This window comes from Borostomias antarcticus (assembly GCF_949987555.1).
Source record: "Borostomias antarcticus genome assembly, chromosome: 11".
In the NCBI taxonomy this organism is placed as follows: Eukaryota; Metazoa; Chordata; class Actinopteri; order Stomiiformes; family Stomiidae; genus Borostomias; species Borostomias antarcticus.
The window spans coordinates 18,326,792-18,349,164 of record NC_140244.1 but is presented as its reverse complement, the minus strand read 5'-3'; the positions used below and the strand labels follow the sequence as shown (position 1 = coordinate 18,349,164).

Sequence of the window (22,373 nt, the reverse complement as noted above, 5' to 3'; positions counted from 1 at the left end):
ATGTTATGGAAGAAGGTGTAATCTAGCAATTATCATTTAATTGCAGCGAATCTGAGATTCTACACCATGACAAACAGTATGAGCCGTTTTACTCATCCTTTGTGGCACTTTCTGCCCATTACATCACCACAGTATGTGGGCAAGGTATGTATTTCCACTGTCTGTATTATTATTATTATTTCATGACATGATTAATTACTATTTCTAATCAATACAGCACCTGCAAATCGTTGCATCTCTTCTGAACAATGTTTATGTGCCTTATAGCAGGGTTGTATTCAGTTGTGTTTAGCTCACTTTCGGATATTACTGAATTGAAACTGCAATTATTCCAGCTGTGACATTGACCATTTTATTTTATTTTAAAGAAGAGGCTTTAAAATCGTCGTTGCAAATGAAGTCTAATCCCTGTCCTGTTCATCTGTTATCTTGTTTTCTAGTTCCAAGAAATCATCTGCTGTCGGTAGCAGCAGCTTGTAAAGTACTGATTGAGTTCTCTTTGCTGCGTCTGGAGAACCCTGATGAAGCATGCGCTGTATCACAGGTGAGAGAACCGGTACCGCATAGAAACCCAGGGGTTCCCAGGGAGAGCGTATATTTATACTTAGATTTATCACTGGCGACAGTTATGATACTCACCACTGTGTCCTTTATGACAAGGCAGGCCTGTCCTCTTCAGCAGAGAGACTTGAAAGACTGGTACCGGTTTATTTTTAAGGCGATCATTGGAAAGCTCCCTCCCTATATTTCCTCATTGTTGGAGTGGAATTCTAGTCCCTATCTGTCCCGCTCAGGTGACCTGCTGCTTCTGAAAATCCCTCATGCCCAGACAGAACTTGGGAAATCAACTTTTTCTTTTAGTGCCCCAACTTCATGGAATGCGCTTCAAAAAGCGCTGAAAATTAGTTATCTGCCCTCATATGTGCAGTTTAAAGCCCTGGTTCTGCACATTCCTGCCTCTGTTTGTAGCTGTTTTTAATGACTGACTGACTACTGATTATGTCAGAAGTTATATTTTATATTCTTGATCTGTACTGGTTTATTGTGTTTAATTTTTAATTATATTGTTATTTGTGATGACATATTAATGTATAACATTGTTTTTATTTTTGCTGCTTGTTTCGTAATCTCGGCTACATTGAAAATTAGGTCCTACCCCTCAATTGTATTCCTGAGAAACGAAATAAAGGTTATGATAATGATGATGATGCTGATGATTTGTTCTAGTCCAATATTAGCACTGAATCGCCCAGTGATTTAGCGTAATTGATTTGTCGAATGAAGACCTTTGTCTGGGAAGACCTATGTCTGGGAACATTCCCACTAGAGTACCCACACTGCAGTGTCTGCTCCCCTGCACAGTCCTCCGTGGTACCTGCACAGTCCTCCGTGGTACCTGCACAGTCCCCCGTGGTACCTGCACAGTCCCCCGTGGTAACCTCTGTCACCCTCTCCTCTTCAGAAACACCTGATCCTGTTGATAAAGGGCCTGTGCACTGGCTGCAGCCGACTGGACAGAACCGAGATCATTACTTTCACAGCTATGATGAAGTCCGCCAAACTTCCCCAAACCGTCAAGACGCTTTCTGACGGTGAGTCACCTGCTCATTCTCAAGTACTATGCTTTGGCTCATCATTATGTCCTTCCTGAAAACCTCTTGGATAAGGCTAGCCTGACTATGTCATAGTTTGTGTAGAAAGCCGTGTCTCATCAGTCTTACGAGTTTGCTAGCTCACGTATGATGTCTGTTTCTGTCTGCATCTCGTGTCCGTCTTCGTCATTAGTGGAAGACCAGAAGGAGCTGCCCAGCCCAGTGAACCCCGAGCTCCGGCACAAAGAAGTGCAAATGAACTTCTTCAATCAGCTGACCTCCGTGTTCAACCCTGACCTTACCCTCCTGGCCTCTCCCTGCACTCACATGCAGGTCAGTCCTGTAGGAAGACGAGCACCTTGAGATACAACTCATCCCACGTCACATTCTAGGAAGGGGTTTTTAGTTGAGCGAATCAGAATTGAGCTGCGAATCTTGGATTGATGCTTAGTTCTTCTCCTAGTGCGGCGTTTAACTCTTTACTTGCCGTGTTCGCTTTTCTTTTAGGTTGAAAGTGAGTGTGACGACCAGACGACAGACCAGGCAACGCAGGCCAAGATGAAGAATGCCTTCATCTCCCAGAACGTGTCTAGTTTACAGGAACTGGGTGAGCATCTGTTCAATAGCGGTTCATGTTTTCAATCTGCTAGACTTCCTAGGAGCAGACTGTCACTGACAAAATCGGATTCTCTCTTTGGATGATTTGTGTGTGCAGGCGGCTCTGAGAAGCTGCTGCGCGTGTGCCTCAACCTGCCATACTTCCTGCGCTATATCAACCGATTCCAGGACGCGGTCTCAGCCAACTCCTTCTTCATCATGCCAGCGACCGTTGCAGATGCCACCGCTGTCCGCAACGGGTGAGTTTGCAGTTCCCCTCCCGCCCGGACAGACGCACGACTCAAAGCGTTCGTTCACACCTCTAAACGTTTGGACTCCTCGCCCTCTCTTCTCAGGTTCCATTCTCTGGTGATAGACGTAACCATGGCGCTGGACACGCTCTCTCTGCCCGTCCTAGAACCTTTGACGCCGGGCAGGCTGCTGGACATGACAGTGCTGGCTCTGAGCTGCCTCTACGCAGGTACTCCTACCGGGTCGAAGGTCGCGAGATCAAAGGGGTTTTGACTAGAGATGTAACGGTGTGAAAAATGCATATCACGATTATAGTGACCAAAATTATCATGGTTATCAGTATTATCGCGGTATTGTAAAATGTACTGAACATTTTCTAAAACTACTGATAGACACTGAAATCATTTCACCAAGTTTTATATTGAAAACCACAAATCAAATTAGCAGCACTATAGACTTTTTTGCATAAACGTTAAAATAGTGCGTCTTGGAGACCACTGCTAACTTTGGTTGATGCTGGACAGTATTTAGTTTTTCAAAACGCGAAAATCAAACATGGTTTTAATGAGAATTTTATCACGATAAATTTAATCGAAATGTATCACCGTTTATCGTTATACAGGTTATCGTTCCATACCTAGGTTTTACAAAAGGATTAGATTTGTCCTGAGGTGTGAGCGTTTTCTCCCATGCAGGTGTGAGCGTGGCCACGTGCATGGCCATCCTGCAGGTGGGCAGCGGCCTGCAACTCCGCACTGCCTCCACCGGATCCAAAGAGGAGGATTATGAAAACGACGCCGCTACCATAGTCCAGAAATGCGTGCGTATTACCAATACAGCGCAGCGTAATTACACCTAAGACAGGCTCCCGTTAATTATGGTCATTTGTGGTAATCTTGACCTTTGACCTTTCTTTTTTCTCTCTCTTTGTATTTACAACAGCTGGAAATCTATGAAATGATCGGCCAAGCCATCAGTAATTCCCGTAGAGCCGGCGGAGAGGTTAGTGCTTTTCAGCGTGTAGCTACCTTTTCTGTCCCAGTGGGCTGTTTCTAGTGTTGCTATTATAACCGGCGTCCGCCTCCCTCCCTGCCTCACAGCACTATCAGAACTTCCAGCTGCTGGGAGCCTGGTGCCTGCTGAACAGCCTGTACCTGATCCTGAACCTGAGTCCCACGGCTCTGGCCGACAAGGGCAAAGAGAAAGATCCCCTGGCGGCTCTACGCGTCCGAGACATCGCCGCTCGCACCAAAGATGGAGCAGGGTCGCCTAAACTCGGCCCCGGCAAAGGGTAAACATCTTCTACACCATTGTTTTTTTTTTTTTTTTTTACCACCATGACGCCGTCGAATACAACAACATCTCGAGTTTAACGTGAAAGATTTGTGTGAATGATGGTTTGTGTTCTTTGTTCCAGACACCAAGGCTTCGGAGTGCTGTCGGTGATCCTGGCCAACCACTCGATCAAGCTGCTCACCTCGCTCTTCCAGGACCTGCAGGTGGAGGCTCTGCACAGGGTGAGTGCAGTAAGTGAAACAGCCTTGCGCGCACACACTCCCAACCAATCAGCATCTAGATACTGGAAATACAGTCAAACCGGCCTCACACGATCCAGCTGATCCGGCCTGCTTTTTTTTTCTGTCTGTGAGATGTTTGCGCCTGTGCAAGGTTCCCAGTGAAGCTCCATTCCCCCTCGCCCCCCCTCTGTACTCCCACAGGGTTGGGCTAGTGACGGACCCCCCGCTGAGCTCAACATCATGGCCCAGAGCACCTCCATCCAGAGGGTCCAGAGGCTCATCGACTCTGTGCCTCTCACCAACCTGCTCTTCACTCTGCTGTCCACATCCTACAAGAAGGTGGGCACACCTGGTTTACCATGTCTGGTTGTCAGCTACCTTGATAAGTGCTTTCGATTGTACCTGGGTCACGTTTGTTTGATACACACCTGTGGGGTCACATCTCTTTGATCACATGGTCACGCACTACTTCCAAAATAGGTCTGGTTATGCGAGACTATCTCCTGTCTGGCTGGACTCATTACCATTCGGGGATAGGGGGAACAAAACAACAACAAAACAATTTAAACAGTCACAATCACCTTCGGCGGAGCGGTTGCTAGGCTGTTTCTCGTAGTCTGGATTGAATCTGATTGGGCCGGGATTCAGATCCCTCGCCACTGATTGGGCAGTAATAAACGAATGACGAAGCTTATCTCCACAACCGAAACCTACATCCGTTGGGTTGACTACTTCCGAAAAGTAGACTTTGACAGAAAGATGACTTTTCCCGAGTATAAACAACTGTACTTTTCCTGAGTATAAATGGTTGTGCTGATGGTCTGTTGTTGTCCCAGGCCTGCGTGCTGCAGCGCCAGAGGAAAGGCTCGGTCAGCAGCGACGCCAGCGCCTCCACCGACTCCAACACCTACTACGAGGACGACTTCAGCAGCACGGAGGAGGACAGCAGTCAAGGTATGCTGGCGACCTCCGCCGCAAGGAACGTCCCGTCCAATCACAATCAAGCAGTCCGGGGCTGGGCACCACGGGAGCATCCTCTGACTCATAACCTCCTCGGCCGAACAGGAAAGATCCCTTTGAGGTCCCAGAGAGAGTGTATGTCGCGGGGGATGCTGTGCACCAAAGACGCTCTATGTATTCACTTCCATAAGTAAACGCGCGTGTTGCTCAGGGTGACGGCGAGTGTTTATGTCCCTGCTGAAAGCAGAGCTGTGTATTTGGCCCGGGCTAGCGTCAGGGCTGAGGAGAGTCAAGGATATTCTGAGAAGGTTCTGGCGTGACGGCCAGTGTAGAATCTCAGCTGGCGTCGGGCTGCGTGAGAGAGTAGAAACAGGCTAGCGCAGCCAAAGAGACTCGAGGTAGCGGCTCGTACCAACACCGGACACACACACACACACTGAACACACCCCTCTCTAACTCAACATCATTGCCCTTGGAGTCCACAACAGCAGGCTAGTGACAGTGTCTACTATTTCAGCAGAGAGAAGACAGGAGAGGACAAGAGCAGCTTGTTTCTCAGGTCAGCAGCTTCCTGTCCCCAGGCCACAGACTGGCCGTCTACCTCCCAGTTCTAGAGACGCTTCCTACATCGTATCCCCCTCAGTAAAGGCTGTGAATTGTGGCCCCTCCAGCTTGGTAGAAGCAGTAACACTAGCACCAGAGCCACAGATGACCAAGAGCTCTAGTATTGAGCCTCCTACACTAGATATTTTATTCTAGTTTTATCAGTCATCACGATTTGATTGTCATAGGCTATTTTGTGCATAAAAAAGTGGAATTTTCCATTCTCTTGATCTATGGCTCTGTGTAGCTCTGTATCTACTTCCCTTGAGCCACGCTTAAGCCCATCTTGTGTCCTCCTATGGCTTCTCATGAAAGTAGTAGCAGTAGCTAGTTGCCATGTCCACCTAATGCATGCAAGCTGAGGTAGTTCACTCGTGAATCATGGGTGTATAGAGCCTGACCCGGGTTTGATACCAAATCTTGGACCATAGATGGGAAGACTTTGGTAATATTCTTACATAAACAATTTGTGACGGAATGGAGAAAATCCTGAGGTATCTTTGAAACCTCAATGTAGGCTCTCAAATACACCCATGTTTTCATGACTTTTATTCACGCTAAAGACTACAGAATCTTAGAATCTTAACTTACACAAAGTAAGTTTGCCGCAAGAGCCACAGGCTGCCTTGTGACCCACAGTGCATAACCCAAGGAAGCATGAGTAATGTTAAATTGTCTTGAAAATCAAATACCAAATGTATTAGTCATGTTTATGCTGGCCTGGATCTAATCTATCAGCCGGCTGCGCATCAAAGGAATGCCTTCATTTTGAATCTTCCATGCCACACCAGGTCATTGTAGGTCTTGCAACAAGAGTGTTCGTCTCGTAATACCACGTACACACAGTGCAGCATGGCGCGGTCGGTGTGTCGTGTAACACAACGTTTCCGGCATATTTTCAGACGACGACAGCGAGCCCATCTTGGGCCTGTGGTTCGAGGAGACGATATCTCCCACGAAAGACAAGGTGGCCCCTCCGCCGCCTCCGCCCCCCCCACCCCTGGAGACCTCTCCCAGGCTGAAGAGCCCCAGCAAGCAGAACGCAGGAGAGAACGGCAACATTCTGGCCGGGCGCAAAGACCCAGAGCTGGTGAGTCCCTCCCACACCGCTGCGTCGAACCAAAGAGGAGGGGCCTCAAAGAGACAAAACCAGTGTTACATTACTGACAGCCAGCATCTTTAGTGCTAGGTAGATAGCTGACTTATTGAGTGCTTTACTGACTTAAACCTTCCGTTTTTAATACCTGTGTAAGTTGGCAGCCCTACTAGCTTGCTAGTTAGCTAGCATAGCCAGATAGAATCCAATTACACTGGCTATTGATAGCTAGCTAGCTACCCTAATTACAGTATTTTACACTATGTTGTGAGGAATTAAAGTCATCCTTTTAAGATTTTTATGATATTTTCTCTATTCACAAACAGCGGTGGCGTCGCCGACTGAAACGAGAACGCGTCCGTCCTGATCTGTGTGGTTGTGTTTCAGTTCCTCAGTCTGGCCTCCAGCATCCTGACCTTCATCACCTCCTCCATGCTCAAGTCCAGGAACAACTTCATCCGCAACTACCTGAGCGTGTCTCTCAACGAGCAACACATGGCGACCCTGGCCAGCATCATCAAAGACGTGGACAAAGACGTCAAAGGTCGGATAGGAAAAAATAAAACGGATTCTTAACGTGACGTGTATGAATCTCGACAATACGCCTTGCGTGTCAGTGAGAGTGACCGGGCTTGACCTTTGCCCCCCAGGTTCCTCCGATGAAGAGTTTGCATTGGCTCTTTATCACTTCAACCACACCCTGGTGACATCAGACCTGCCCTCCCCAGCCCTGCAGGTAACACAAACACCCTCGCTCGCTTTCTCCGCCCATTTCATAAACCCTCCCACCCGAGCCTCTGTTTCTGCTTCTGCCGACGCCAAAAACACGGATCTAATTTTGAATTCTCCTCAGAGCACCCTACTCCAGCAGCTGGGCGTGGCCCCGTTCTCGGAGGGCCCCTGGCCCCTGTACATCCACCCCCAGTCCCTGTCGGTGCTCTCCAGACTCCTGCTCATCTGGCAGCACAAGGCCAACCAGCTGGGAGAGCCCGACGTTCCTGAGTGTATGAAGGTCTGGGAGAGGTACGGTACAGCTGCCTGCACACATCACCCTCACATGGCCACCTCACATGGATTATTTTGTGTCATGAATTATTTGGTGTCGTGGACTATTTTGTGTATGTTTATGACACCCAGAGCACGCGCTGTATTCGCACAGTGTCTTTGTTTCACGACCATCCGTCAGTGCGTTTGTGCGCTCATGGTTTCCGTCCTCCACGTCTTCTCTGCTCCTCTCTCTCCTCTCCCCCTGTGGACTCGTCCAGGTTTGTGGGGACCCTCAAGCAGCACACCGTCCAGGGCTCCCTGCCCGGGGAGGAGGACCTGAACGTGGAGCACCTGCAGCTCCTGCTGCTCCTCTTCCACAACCTCTCTGAGCGCGGCCGGCGCGCCGTGCTGGCCCTGGTCACGCAGGCCGTCACGGAGGTGGCCCAGAACAGGGACTCCCAGCTGAAGGCCGTGCCCCTCAACCTGGCCCGCATGCTGCTGGTGCTCGATTACCTGCTGCACCAGTACTCCAAGGCTCCCATTTACTTGTTTGAACAGGTAAAAACGATCTGCTCTCTCTGTTCAGGTAGCCGTTCGTAAGCTTCTAGTGTTTTTTGACTTGACTTTGAAGTGGGCAGTGGAGATGACCCAAGTTGTGATTGCAGGTGCAGTACAACCTCCTGACCCCGCCCTGCTTGGGGGGAGGGTCTGCTCAGGACGGGGGCAAACGCAGCTCCCTCCCTCTCTACTATGGCTTCAAAGAAGTGGAGGAGAACTGGTCTAAGCACTGCTCTGCAGGTAGGAGTAAGTCCCAATGCCATCCTATTGAGAATCTTTACTTCTATAATCTCTTGATAATCTATACTTCTATAACCTGTAATCTCTTGATAATATATACTTCTATAACCTATAATATCTTGATAATCTATACTTCTATAACCTATAATCTCTTGATAATCTATACTTCTATAACCTATAATCTCTTGATAATCTATACTTCTATAACCTATAATCTCTTGATAATCTATACTTCTATAATTTATAATCTCTTGATAATCTATCTCAGCATCTGACGAGTTAAGTATGAGTCACTAGGACCCTCTTAACAACTTGCCTGTTATTTTTCTTTTCTTTTTAGATTCCACGCTGCAGCCCAAGTTCTACTGCATCCTGTCCCCGGAGGCCTCGGAGGATGACCGCAGCAGGCTGGACAGCAAGGTGAGACGTCTCTACGCTCGCGTGTCCCGCGTCAAACCGTTCGGATGCCATTAGCCAACCCTTCCGGGTCAGCGTGCATCTTCCGGCTCACAGTGTTGACGATGACTCTGCAGGTTTTCCAGAAGCTGTTCAATGGAGCCGTGAAATACGACGACCTCTACTCGTGGCTGATCTCCCTGCTGGCAGCCGGCTCCCAGTTCGACACGGCGAGGAGACAGGAGAACAAGCCCATCACACCCATGGTGAGGGTTCGCCCCTGTCCGCTCTGCACCCCACACCCCGAAACACGTAATGGTCAAGCCCAAGTGTAAAATCGCTGCTAGGGTTGCACATTAGCCCAATTAGCCTTCACAACGTGGCTTGGCGCCCTCATGTGCAGTCAGACCTAAAATCATGATTACCTTTTACGCAACTCCAGTTGATAACGTTCGTTCCCCCCAAAAAAGTTCAGTTCCATTAACAAGCAATTAATCGAGTAACCAAATCTTAGAGTAGATCGAGTAAATTCTTATTTACTCTCATATCGGCAATTATTCGATAGTTGATTAACTATTAACATCCCTAATTGCTGCCCATATGTTTTGGCTGGATCAGTGCTTTTGTAAAATCAGGACCTTTGAATGATGATGATGATGATGATGATGGATGTTCATCTGCTCAACGGTTTCTAATCTTGGGCCCACAGGAGGCGTGCTCGCTCCAGTACTACTTCCTGGTGCTGTGGCGGATCCTGGGGGTGCTCCCGCCCTCCAAGTCCTACATGGAGCAGCTGAGAGACGGCTGCAGCGACGCCGGCGAGAGCGACATCCTGCACACCCTGCGCTGGTCCTCGCGCCTCCGCGTCGCCAGCTACGTCACCTGGACCAAGGTCCGCCGCGCGGCCCCCCTCAAACACAGTCCGCCACGCGGTCCCCCTCACTAGAGATCGCTCCATAGCTCAGCTACGTCACCTGGACCAAGGTCCGCTGCGCGGTCCCCCTCAAACACAGTCCGCCACGCGGTCCCCCTCACTAGAGATCGCTCCATAGCTCAGCTACGTCGCCTGGACCAAGGTCCGCTGCGCGGTCCCCCTCAAACACAGGCTTCCTCGTAGAGATCGCTCCATAGCTCAGCTACAACAGCATCACCGTTCGCGTCTTAGAAATATACTGCCCGATATTCCGGACTGATGTCTTGCGTGGTGTTTAGTACTAAGTATTCAACTTTCTCTCTGTGGTCAATGCAGGAGCACCTCATCAAACAGGGGATGAAGGGCGAGCAAGCCGCCTCTCTGGTGGAGATGACCGCGGCCAAGTGCAGCAATGTCAAGTATGATGTGGACTTGGCGGAGGAGTATATTGCTAGACAGGTATGATCTGTTCACTCTGACCGTGCGTAGAATTAAAACGCCTTTCTTTCATCGCCACCTCCATGCAGGCTACAAATACACAAAGCTCACAGTCAAACGCCCCTCGTCTAGGCGTGTCAACCTAATGCCTGGCTCAGACTACAGGTTTTTTGGGCCGATTTATCCCCGATTCACCCCTCCCGACAATCGGAGGAGAAATCTGGTCTGGAACGTTGGTCGGGGCCGATGATCGGCCCAGATGATCTTGTAATGTGAGGGGTTTACAGATCCAATCTTATACGTCCCGATCGGCTCGCAGACCCATCGGGGCGGCCCCGATAATATCAAACATGTTTGATATTTAAGATTATTACGTCCCGACTTTACAAGTGAGACGGCGAGACCAGTGGTTCGTTGCTCCCTCGGGCACGATAAGATCCTGTAGTGTGTGCTGAGCCGTTATTTTCAAATATTGCTCTGTGTGCTTGTTTGAGATGCGCAAGAAGAATATCTTTTAAGATTCTCCTTATGTGCGTGATGTAACCCAATTTCGAAATTGGTTAGGATTTTAAATATCCTGTAGTGTGAGCCCGGCATAAGATGTTGTTCCTCTGTGGTTAGATCTCGGCCTTCTCCTGCGTGGACCCCAGCTCCATCCTGCCCCTGCACCAGGTCCCCTCTCTCCAGGCCATCTACACCCTGGATGCCGTCATCTCCAAGGTCCAGGTCTCCCTGGACGAGCACCTCTCCAAGGTGGCGGTGGAGACGGACCCCCATAAGTCCTCGGAGATCACCAAGAACCTGCTCCCCGCCACGCTGCAGCTCATCGACGTCTACGCCGCCTTCACCAGGTGAGACGCCGGCCATTCCCCGGGACGGCTCCAAAAAAGATAGACCCGAACGGATTCTGATTAGGGTCTTTTCATTTTACTTTATTCTTTTGCAATAGCACTCTGTTTTTAGGCTGTAATGCCATAACTGTTGAATGACAAACTGCATTTGTTGTAAATGACCACAGCATGAATATGACCTATGACGATGCCCCCATGTTACTGTTTCTCTTTTTGTTTGTTACCTTGTATTGTTGAAAATACCAAGAAAAAAAAAAAAAAAAAAAGCTTGACCGACCCGGATGGGCGGCGGTCAGGAATGAAGGATAAACGACTAGAATCATGTGTGAGACGAGGTCATGAACAGCCACTCTGGGGGAAACCCACTGGGCGTCACAGTCCAGTCAAATGATGCGCCCGTGGCCTCGGCCCAGGGATGACCAAGCGTTCTCTGACCCCCGTGCGCCAGGTCCTACCTGCTGATGAGTCTGCCGGAGGAGGGGGACCACAAGCCCACGGAGGCCAAGCTCCAGGGCTACGCCGCCGTGCTGTCCATCGGCTCCACGCGCTGCAAAGCCAACACGCTCGGTACGTGGTCACAGCGTCGCCGACCGCCACTGGAGGTTTGGTCCTGATGTCTGCAGTCCTCAAAATGCACTAGAGGGAAAAATAAGTTTGTTTTTGTTTTTTCTTCCCGTTTTTCTTTTGTTTTCATATTACGAAAATTGAAGTTACAAAGTACCCACTCAATATAACAAACAACAGTTTTAGGATCACATATGACACAGTGTCAATGTGTCGTCCTCAAAATCCTGTGAGAAGTGTAGACAGCTCTGAATCTTTGAAGCCCTTTTTTTCTGCTTAGTGATTTCAGGTGTACGACATTCACAGCATATCTACAAATATTTGCAGATTTCAATGCATGGCACATCATTTGAAAGCTTACAGTTTGCACTTTCATAATCTGTAAAAAACAAAAAATGGCCTTGACAGACATCAGGACCAAACCTCCAGTGGCAGTCACATTTGATTGAACATCTGTATTTATAGATCCATTATCTACCAATAAAACCTGGAACGTGAGTGAAAACGTGTGTTCTTGACTAGACGGTGTGTGTTGAACGTTCCACACAGGCCAGAGTGTGATGCAGAACCTGCCCTCAGCTGTGCAGACGTTGTGTGAGACGTGGAACAACATCCATACCAACGAGTTCCCCAACATTGGTTCATGGGTATGTGTGCAAACCTTGTGTGTGTGTGTGTTTGTGCGTGCGTGCGCGCGTGCGCGACCCAGGTCAGTGACATATTACACACACGGCTAAATCGGATTCCAATTGTCACAGCGCAACGCCTTCGCCAACGACACGATTCCGTCGGAGAGCTACATCAGCGCCATCCAGGCGGCCCACCTGGGGACCCTCAGCAGCCAGTCCCTGTCCCTCTCCGCCTCCCTCAAACACATCCTGCTGTCCCTGGTGCGCCTCACCGGAGACCTCATCGTGTAAGTGACCCTTTTTAGCACTCCACTCGCTCTCCATGCACTAACGGTAATCCATTTGGGGGAGTCATTTGGGGGAGTCATTTGGGGGAGTCATTTGGGCGAGCCGTCCCTCTGACCCCCCGCCGCCCGTCTCCTCTCAGCACGGAGGAGCTGGACCCCCCGCAGGTGGTGCGCTCGCTGCTGCCCCTGCTGCTGGAGAGCAGCACGGAGAGCGTGGCGGAGATCAGCAGCACCTCCCTGGAGCGCATCCTGGGCCCCGCCGAGTCCGACGCCTTCCTGGCCCGCGTCTACGAGCGCCTGGTCACCGGCTGCTACAACATCATCGCTAACCACGCTGACCCCAACAGGTGAAAACCCCGATGGACACTAGCGTTAGCCTTAGTGCGTTGTAGGGGTGTAACAATATATCGTGCCACAATATATCGCGATACGGAAACGTCACAATATGTATCGTCAAGGTGAAAAACAATATTGTGATATGTTTATTGTATATCAGTGAACGCTGGCTACACAACGCTGATATTACAACAGTTAAGCTCTAAACTCACATAGTGTAGTGGAGTAGAAATGTGGAGAAATGCACTATTGGTGTGAACAGCAGCGCTACTGCAACGCTTCACACCTGCCCTTAGTGTATCGTAACGTATTGTTATCGTCAACCCAATATCGTGTATCGTATCGTGAGATTAGTGTATCGTTACACCCCTAGTGCGTTGTGTCTCCTAGGTAATGAATCCGGGTCTAGATCTATTCCGGTGCAGACAAGAGGATTTTTAAATCTTAACTGATTTTATAAACATGGGAGACCACAGATATAACAATAATCTTAACCGATTTTGAAATATTTTAATCGTAAAAACGCACACTGCACGATTCAGTCAAGACGCAGGACCGCACACTACACTATTTCAGAGTGGCGAATCATTCCAGGGAAATGCGATCTCATTGGCTATTGTGGGTTTCCGCTCAGCATTCCATCGCTGTCCCAAGGATAAATATCAAACATGTTTGATATTTACGATTCAAAATCAGGGAGACTCCGATCAGTCGGGAACGTTAAGATGAGGTCGGTAAACAACTCACACTACAGGATCATTTGGGCAGATAATCAGTTCCGACAAGCCTTGATTCGGGAACGCCCCCTCGATTGTCGGGAGGGGTGAATCGGAGCTAAAATCGGGCTTAAAATCCCCTAGTCTGCACCCGGCATTAGTAAAAAAACAACCGAGGCTGCGTTCTGAATCGCCTACTACCCTACTATATAGTATGCCAAAACAGAATGTAGTATGTCCCAATACATAGTATGCCACATGCAGAATGGCAAAAATACCAGGATGACCTACTACATCCGGTCGTATTTTGCAGTATGCAAGCCAGCAGGCTTTTCTGGCTATTCTGACCCACAATCCTGTGCGCAGCGGAAATGTGCGTCACATGTGCGAGTCGTGACAGCTGTAGACGAATGTCGCGTTATGGACAGCGACGGATGTGGGATAATTTCAAGGCGCAATGTTATGACAAGGTAGTATGTCCCAATTGGATGCCTACTGCTTGCAAAGTACGTACTTTCTAAGGGCAGCTGTAGTAGGTACTGGTAGTAAGAAGTAGAAGTATGCGATTCGGAACGCAGCCCAAGACTGAGGGCTGGGTACTAAAAAGCATTGTCCTTGTGACCTCTCCGGTGCCCCCTAGTGGTCTGGAGGAGGCGGTGCTGGAGGAGTGTCTGCAGTACCTGGAGAAGCAGTTGGAGAGCAGCCAAGTGCGCAAGGCCATGGAGGAGTTCTTCTCCTTCAGGTACCCGCCCCCCCCCCCCCCAGTTGAACCACACCGTCAGGGGTCAGTTATGTTCGACAGAAACAAACTCACCCGGCGTTTTTGCTCTCCTTTTCTCAGCGGGGAGCTCGTCCAAATCATGATGGCGACCGCAAACGAGAACCTCTCTGCGAAATTCTGCAACCGGGTGCTGAAATTCTTCACCAAACTCTTCCAGCTGAGTAAGTCCGCCTTCGCCCTTTCTGCTTCTGCGTCCGATCGTTCGACCGGAGCAAATGTTTGTGGAGTGGCGCGGCCCGAGGGGGGAAGGTGGGAGGGGGGGTTGTGACTCTCGCCCTAACCACCGTACTCTCCGCCCCCCTCAGCGGAGAAGAACCCCAACCCCAGCCTGCTGTGTCTGTGCGGCTCCCTGGCCCAGCTGGCATGCGTGGAACCCGCGCGCCTGCAGGCGTGGCTCACACGCATGATGGCCACACCCCCCCGGGACTCGGAGCAGCTGGAGACGGTGCAGGAGAACCGGCAGCTGCTGCAGCTGCTCACGGCGCACATCGTCCGCGACAACAGCCAGGTGGGCGAGGGTGTGTGCGCCGTCCTCCTCGGCACCCTCATCCCCATGGCGACGGAGATGCTAGCCGGCGGGGACGGGACGGGCTTCCCGGAGCTGATGGTCATCATGGGCACGCTCGCCGGCGCCGGGCAGGGGGCGGGGCACCTGCAGCTACACCGGGCGGCGATCACCTGGCTCACCAGATGGTAGGAGCAGGGCCGCGTTCAGCGTTGCCCAGAGCGTCGTTCGCCATTCGCTTAACGCCACGAGTCTTAACACTGCGTTCTGCTCCCCCCCACACAGCAAAAAGTACCTGACCCAGAAGAACGTGGTCGAGAAAGTGAGCGCTAATTTGACCCACGGCAAGGTAGGAACACTCGATATCGGTCACGTTCATTTAAGCCCATTTTTACCCGGCGCCGCTGGCCAACATGAGAACATATTGGGACGGCTGTAGCTCAGTTGGTAGAGCGGGTCGTTCAATGATCGAAGGGTCAGCGGTTTTCGAATCCCGGCTCCGACTGTCCACATGTCGAAGTGTCCTTGAGCAAGACACCTAACCCCAAAATTGCTCCCAAAGAGCAGATTAGCACCTTGCACAGCAGCTACCGCCATTGGTGTGTGAGTGTGTGTGAATGGGTGAACGAGCGGCCATTGTAAAGCTCTTTGAGTGCCGCTAAGGTGGAAAAGCGCTATATAAGCGCCGTCCATTTACCGTTTGCGTGCCGCTGTCTCTCCCCTCAGCACGCCAGCATGCTGGAGTGCTCGTGCCACATCATCTCCTACCTGGCGGACGTGATGAACGCGCTGCGCCAGAGCTGCGGCCAGGGCTCCTCCGCCCTGCTGATGGAGGGGGAGGAGAAGGCCATGGAGGTGGACTCCGACTGGGTGGAGGAGCTGGCCGTGGAGGAGGACGACTCCCAGGCCGAGGACTCTGTAAGGACCCGGCGACCGCCACCGCACGCCCTGGTCGACCGCCGCCACGGCATGCCTGTTGCGATGTTGATGAGTTAGTAACGAGGCGGTGGGGGGTCTGTTGTTGGGCGACGGTCTGTCCGTCCTCACCCTGTAACGAGGGGTCGTTTGAACCCCTCCTGTCCAGATGACCCGCTCTCTCCAGTAGCCCCCCCCCCCCGTGCCCGACCGTGTGACCAAGCTCACCCATCGCTCTGGTTTTGCGTTGCAGGATGAAGACTCCCTGTGTAATAAACTCTGCACCTTCACCATCACTCAGAAGGAGTTCATGAACCAGCATTGGTAAAAGAGGCGTCGCCCCCCCCCCTTCCCCACGTGTTGATAACTGTGAGAAAAGATATTTCATGTTTTCACATTCCCCTACCGGCTGCTTAGCATCTAACCCTCTCCTACAGGTACCATTGTCACACCTGTAAGATGGTGGATGGGGTAGGTGTGTGCACAGTGTGCGCCAAGGTCTGTCACAAAGACCACGAGATCTCCTATGCCAAATACGGCTCTTTCTTCTGTGACTGCGGTGCCAAGGAGGATGGCAGCTGCCAGGTGAGACCGAATACCTCAGGTCATCATGGGAAAAGAACAACTGCGGTAACTTTGGCTTGCAAATCATTACCCATTGTTTTCACACAGTCATGTCAGTTGGTCAGGGTTTTAGCTAGCCCAGTCTTTACCCATTGATTTCCATACAGTCATTTCAGTTGGTCAGGGTTTTAGCTAGCCCAGTCGTCTGGCCCCAAATAAGAGAATTCATGTAATTTTAAACGTGTGTTACGAAGTGACAAACCTTGAGTGATTTTTTTTTGCCTAGAATTCACTGTCAGATTAACTAAAATAAACGTATGCATGGATATACTTGTATACTTGTATGTCAACAACGTGCATGCTGTAGAAGACCAGAGTAGCCTAAAGCAGATAACTGCAATTGCACTACTAAAATCCCCTAATAAGTTGACTTGGAAGCTGCTAAAGCCTAATTTATACTGTATAAGACCAGCTTTGGCTCATGGCAACCGAATCAAAAATCGATCTCGCAGGGGTTGTCTCACACAGTATCCATTAGGCTTCAGTAGTATCATAGGCAGAAATGTGCATCCTATTTTTGTCAGATATTGTATGCGTGTGTGTGATATCAGGGCTTGATATCTCACTGTTAATAGTGTCTATTCTGGTAGTGTATCTGTGGGCGCGTGTGTGTTTTAGGTCTCATGTTGCCAGCGGCTCCTGGTTGATTTAATTAGTCATTGTGGTCAGATTACCCGTAACAGTCATGACGGGGGATGAGCAGAGAAGCTGGCAACAAGACCGCCGTCCTAGCTGTGTGTGTGTGTGTTGTGTGTGTGTGTGTGTGTGTGACCGACCGACCGACCGAGTGAGTGAGTGAGTGAGTGAGTGACCGAGTGAGTGACCGACCTGGTCTTCTCTGACTGACCGTGTGTGTCTATATGACCTGGTGTTCTCTGACTGACCGTGTGTGTCTGTCTATGATACCTGGTGTTCTCTGACTGACCGTGTGTGTGGTCCTCAGGCCCTGGTGAAGCGGAGCCCCAGCAGTGGCATGGGCTCCACGCTGAAGGAGTCCTCGGCCTTCCAGAGCGAGATGCGCATGCCCGAGAGCGCCATTCGCCACCAGAGCACCTCGCCGGCCGACAAGGGCAAGGTGACCATCTGCGACGGCAAGCCCGGCGACGAGGACAAGCCGAAGAAGAGCAGCGTGTGCAAAAGCATCGAGGGCTGCCAGGAAGAACTGCTGGCTCAAGTGGTGAGGTCCGGGTTCGAGGGGTGGGGTTTTCTACCCTGCCGGTCTGTCCGACGGGGACCCTGGTGTTACAGCGTACGTACAAACCCAAACAGTGCTCTCGCGGTGACCTTTGACCCCTTGTTTTCCCCCCCGTCAGTCGGGCTCGTCCACGGCAGCGGTGGTGCTGGAGATGCTCATCTTCCTCATGGACGCCATCCAGACCAACTTCCAGCAGGCGTCGGCCGTGGGGAGCAGCAGCCGCGCCCAGCAGGCCCTCAACGAGCTGCACACCCAGGACAAGAGCGTGGAGATGACCGACCAGCTCATGGTACCGCTTAACCTCGTCCACCTAGCCCGTCGCTACTAACACACCCATTATCCCGGTCTTAAGCTAACCCTCTGAGAAAATGGTCGCTTCGAGTCCCGCCGGCGCCCCGAGTGACGAGCTGTGTCATTCCCCAGGTGCCCACACTGGGCTCCCAGGAGGGCGCGTTCGAGAACGTGCGCATGAACTACAGCGGCGACCAGGGCCAGACCATCCGGCAGCTCATCAGCGCCCACGTCCTGCGCCGCGTGGCCATGTGCGTGCTGTCGTCGCCCCACGGGCGCCGCCAGCACCTGGCGGTCAGCCACGAGAAGGGCAAGGTGGGCGAAAACACAAATAGGTCGCGAAGGACTGGGGCGGTTTGCCGCAGCGCTAGGCTACCGTGTAGCCAGTTTGCTGACTTCCCGAGAGTATTAGTACTCCGAGAGTATTAATTGCCGCCGCCGTCCCCTTCCTCAGATCACGGTGCTGCAGTTGTCCGCCCTCCTGAAGCAGGCGGACTCCAGCAAGAGAAAGCTGACCCTGACACGCCTGGCCTCGGCCCCCGTCCCCTTCACCGTGCTCAGCCTCACGGGCAACCCCTGCAACGAGGACTACCTGGCCGTCTGCGGCCTCAAGGTGAGGCCGACCGGCCTCTACATCCTGGCCACACACGGCCGCACGAGTCGTAATCAGTCCACCTTTCGTTTGCGATTGTCCGTCTCCTTCACGACCGTCCCCTGGGTCTGTCCCTCTCCGTCTCTCAGGACTGCCACGTGTTGACGTTCAGCAGCACGGGCTCCGTGTCGGACCACCTGGTGCTGCACCCTCAGCTGGCCACCGGTAACTTCATCATCAAGGCCATCTGGCTGCCAGGCTCGCAGACGGAGCTGGCCATCATCACCGCCGACTTCGTCAAGGTTCGTTCTCCTCTCAGAGTTCACAATGGTCTGTTTTTATTTTCAGAATAGTTTTTGTTTTTAGAATACATCTTCACAAGGCCGCACCTCCTTCGCTCGGCTGTATCGGTCTAATGGCTCGCTCTGATTGGTTTGTGTGAAATGACCCGTACCGTCCAGATCTACGACCTCTCCGTGGACGCCCTGAGCCCCATGTACTACTTCCTGCTCCCGAGCTCCAAGATCCGCGACGCCACCTTCCTCTTCAACGAGGAGGGCAAGAACATCATCGTCATCATGTCGTCCGCCGGCTACATGTACACGCAGGTGATGGACGAGTCCAGCAGCGCCCAGCACGGGCCCTTCTACGTCACCAGCGTGCTGGAGATCAACCACGAGGACCTCAAGGTGAGAGCCTGCTCCTCCGAAGCCTTAACAGCCCCCGGGATCTTCTGACTTTAATCCCAGCGTAACATTTTTCTACTTTATTTAACCAGGCAAGCATTTAAGAACAAGTTCTTATTTACAAAGGTGGCCTGGCATGTTAGCATGCTTTTCATGTTAGCAGCTGGGCAGTATTAACCTGCCGAACTCAACAACCAGGTCGCCCGATTACATTAAAAATGGATCATCATTCTAGGTCTGTGCTTTTGAATGCAAGACACTGCAGCGAGGTGGTCCCCGAACAGCGAGGTGGTCCACCATGTCTTGTCCCTAATATCCCTTCTGTCCTCGTGTCCGTTGCAGGACAGTAACGGGCAGGTGGCGGGCGGGGGCGTGTCCGTGTACTACTCCCACGTGCTGCAGATGCTGTTCTTCAGCTACAGTCAGGGCAAGTCGTTCGCCGCCACCGTGAGCCGCAGCACCACCGACGTCCAGAGGCTGTTCACCATCAACATCAAGGGGTGAGCAGGCGCCAGCGCTGCTCCACAGCAAGGTTACAAAGGAAGGGAGGGAATGAAAGGGGAACACTAGTAAAACACAACTCTCCCTCCTCTCCCCTCTCTCTCTCCTCGCTTCTCTCTCCCTCTCTCCTCTCCCTCTCTCTTTCTTCTCCCTCTCTCTCTCCTCTCTCTCTTTCCTCTCTCTCTCCCTCTCTCCTCTCTTTCTCCTCCCTCTCTCCTCCATCTCTCTCCCTCTCTCTCCCCTCCCTCTCTCTCCTCTCTCTCTCTTTCCCTCTCTCTCCTCTCTCTCTCTCTCTCTCTCTCTCTCTCTCTCTCTCCCCCTCTCTCTCTCTCTGTCCAGCTCCAACGGGGGCAGTAAGGTGTCCCCCGCCCTGTGTCAGTGGTCAGAGGTGATGAACCACCCGGGCCTGGTGTGCTGCGTGCAGCAGACCACAGGCATCCCCCTGGTCATCATGGTCAAGCCTGACACCTTCCTCATCCAGGAGATCAAGACCCTGCCAGCCAAGGCCAAGGTAGGCCGAGACACGCCCCGCTAAGCATCAAGTCAAACACCGCCATCAAACTGCGGGAGTGGAACCATCACTGTAGTGACCATTAGACCTTAGTTCTTTTCCAAAGTCTCAGAGCCTGGTTGGATCAACGCACTTCTCTCTCCGTTGCAAAACATAGAACAGTTTATTCCAATAGTTCCATAGGAAAATAACAGAAAAGCGCTTTTCGAAACTGAAACGCAAAACAGGTAATAATAACGATTAAAGAGCGTGTGGTCAAAACAAGGTGTTGCATCGCGCTCCTTCCTCTCCCACTGGCTGCCCCAAGTGCTTTAATTGACCCGTATTTACACCTGTGACCTCTAACCTCTAACATCATACCAAACTCAAAAGGACATCAGGCACATGCAACAAACAAAAATAAAACCAACTCAATTATTCATAATGTCCAAGTCTATATCTCAGAACATAAACCATGACCATAAATATTATACACTCAAGGAAAATGGCTATAACTATCACTATAGCTAATAATAATAATAATAATGAATTTTATTTATATAGCACACTTTAAAATGCAGGACAAATCTCAAGGTGCTTCACAGAGTGCAGTAAGAACAACATAAAACACAAAGGGTACGATTATTTCACGAAAACGTACGAGCCCGCGGCCTCCGATCTGTCCGTGTGACGATGACCCCCTCTCCTCTCGTCCCCCGCCCAGATCCAGGACATGGTGGCCATCCGCCACACGGCCAGCAACGAGCAGCAGCGCACCACCATGATCCTGCTGTGCGAGGACGGCAGCCTGCGCATCTACATGGCCAACGTGGACAACACCTCCTACTGGCTGCAGCCGGCACTGCAGCCCAGCAGCGCCATCAGCATCATGAAGCCCGTCCGCAAGCGCAAGGCCGTCGCCGCCGGTGGGTCACCACGCCCCCGTCCGGGGCCGTCCGGCTCGCCCTCACGCCGTTTTTTTTATTTTTAGGGTTGACTGAAAAATTATAAAAGGGTTTCGGGCGCTTGGGTGTGTTTGTTTTAAGCGAGCACAGTCGCGCTTTGTTCAGTTGGTGTTATTTGGGTTAAACGCCAGGTCAGTCAATGTAGCTGTTTCCCAACACTGCGGGAATCGCGGAAAGACTTCAAAGAGGCAAAACAAGTTTTTCCGGCACTCTTTTTTCCCCCATGTAGGGAAACAGCTACACTGTCTACACTGGTGATTTTAAAAAGGTCTACACACTGAATTTAATGCATTTAATCCAAATAACGTCATCTGAAACGAGTGTGACCACGCCCCTTTTAAGAGAACGCCCTGGAACCGTGCAGGTAGTGTGTAACGACACTCTGACCTGCCGTCTGACAGCCTGTGTGGTGTTTCCTGCAGCCACGCGGACCTCCAGCCAGGTCACCTTCCCCGTGGACTTCTTCGAGCACAACCAGCAGCTGACGGAGGTGGAGTTCGGGGGCAACGACCTGCTCCAGGTCTACAACGGCCAGCAGATCAAACACAGGCTCAACTCCACCGGGATGTACGTGGCCAACACCAAGGTGAGAGAACTGCTGGATGAGTGTGGAAAGCTGTTGCTCCAGAGTACCGGAAAGGGATTTGTAAGAATGAATGTTCCTCTGGAAGCGACCGAGCCTTTGGGGCGGCGGCCCCTAGGCTCTGGAACAGTCTGCCCAGACCACAGAGATGTTTAAGTCTTCTTTAAAGACTCACCTGTTCTCCTAGGCCTTCAACTCAGGTTGAGCTGGACACCCGATGGCCCCTGTATTGTACTGTATTTTATATTGCTTATTGCGTATGGTGTTTGATGTATTGTGGTGTTCTGTTGCGTGCTGTGTGTTGGTTGTTCTGGAGCTGTACAGCACTTTGGTCAACCTCGGTTGTTTTAAATGTGCTTTATAAATAAAAGTTGAGTTGATTTCTGGTCGCTGCGCTCGCCATTTTCAACTCCCTCATAACCGTGTTTTTTCCCTGCTGGCTCTCCCAGCCCGGCGGTTTTACCGTGGAGGCCATCAACAACAACAGCTCCATGGTGATGACCGGCATGCGGGTGCAGGTGGGGACCCAGGCCATCGAAAGGGCGCCGTCCTACCTGGAGATCTTCGGGCGCACCATGCAGATGAACCTGACCCGCGCCCGCTGGTTCGACTTCCCCTTCACGAGAGAGGAGGCCCTGCAAGCGGACAAGAAGCTGTCCATCTTCAGTAAGGACGCGCTTAGAACGTTACCGTAGAGGTGCACACGTTAGGGG

At 51.4% G+C, this 22,373-nt stretch overlaps 1 protein-coding gene across 9 annotated transcripts in view; it reads left to right on the top strand.

The window, feature by feature from the left end:
• ubr4 (ubiquitin protein ligase E3 component n-recognin 4) overlaps positions 1–22,373 on the top strand; it is a gene marked incomplete at its 5' end in the record, with an annotated part of 54,721 nt that overhangs the window by 1,422 nt on the left and 30,926 nt on the right. For 2 of the 9 annotated variants that reach the window (XM_084445960.1, XM_084445958.1), the window contains 40 exons: positions 2,551–2,670; positions 3,137–3,261; positions 3,384–3,443; positions 3,542–3,732; positions 3,859–3,967; positions 4,160–4,297; positions 4,795–4,912; positions 6,424–6,611; positions 7,005–7,161; positions 7,268–7,353; positions 7,471–7,640; positions 7,883–8,162; positions 8,270–8,408; positions 8,743–8,822; positions 8,936–9,064; positions 9,508–9,690; positions 10,048–10,170; positions 10,771–11,000; positions 11,449–11,567; positions 12,114–12,211; positions 12,323–12,480; positions 12,621–12,827; positions 14,173–14,274; positions 14,374–14,474; positions 14,619–15,006; positions 15,104–15,167; positions 15,545–15,736; positions 15,987–16,057; positions 16,171–16,363; positions 17,301–17,534; positions 17,671–17,841; positions 17,976–18,158; positions 18,298–18,456; positions 18,585–18,737; positions 18,897–19,124; positions 19,464–19,621; positions 19,962–20,133; positions 20,837–21,038; positions 21,479–21,663; positions 22,110–22,326. In XM_084445960.1, coding sequence (XP_084302086.1) covers positions 2,574–2,670; positions 3,137–3,261; positions 3,384–3,443; positions 3,542–3,732; positions 3,859–3,967; positions 4,160–4,297; positions 4,795–4,912; positions 6,424–6,611; positions 7,005–7,161; positions 7,268–7,353; positions 7,471–7,640; positions 7,883–8,162; positions 8,270–8,408; positions 8,743–8,822; positions 8,936–9,064; positions 9,508–9,690; positions 10,048–10,170; positions 10,771–11,000; positions 11,449–11,567; positions 12,114–12,211; positions 12,323–12,480; positions 12,621–12,827; positions 14,173–14,274; positions 14,374–14,474; positions 14,619–15,006; positions 15,104–15,167; positions 15,545–15,736; positions 15,987–16,057; positions 16,171–16,363; positions 17,301–17,534; positions 17,671–17,841; positions 17,976–18,158; positions 18,298–18,456; positions 18,585–18,737; positions 18,897–19,124; positions 19,464–19,621; positions 19,962–20,133; positions 20,837–21,038; positions 21,479–21,663; positions 22,110–22,326 — 6,358 coding nt within the window. Of the gene's footprint in view, positions 1–46; positions 145–440; positions 545–1,462; positions 1,593–1,785; positions 1,926–2,099; positions 2,200–2,307; positions 2,450–2,545; positions 2,671–3,136; positions 3,262–3,383; positions 3,444–3,541; positions 3,733–3,858; positions 3,968–4,159; positions 4,298–4,794; positions 4,913–6,423; positions 6,612–7,004; positions 7,162–7,267; positions 7,354–7,470; positions 7,641–7,882; positions 8,163–8,269; positions 8,409–8,742; positions 8,823–8,935; positions 9,065–9,507; positions 9,691–10,047; positions 10,171–10,770; positions 11,001–11,448; positions 11,568–12,113; positions 12,212–12,322; positions 12,481–12,620; positions 12,828–14,172; positions 14,275–14,373; positions 14,475–14,618; positions 15,007–15,103; positions 15,168–15,544; positions 15,737–15,986; positions 16,058–16,170; positions 16,364–17,300; positions 17,535–17,670; positions 17,842–17,975; positions 18,159–18,297; positions 18,457–18,584; positions 18,738–18,896; positions 19,125–19,463; positions 19,622–19,961; positions 20,134–20,836; positions 21,039–21,478; positions 21,664–22,109; positions 22,327–22,373 lie in introns of those variants that run through there. The other 7 variants (XM_084445966.1, XM_084445964.1, XM_084445962.1 and 4 more) reach the window with 7 other exon arrangements.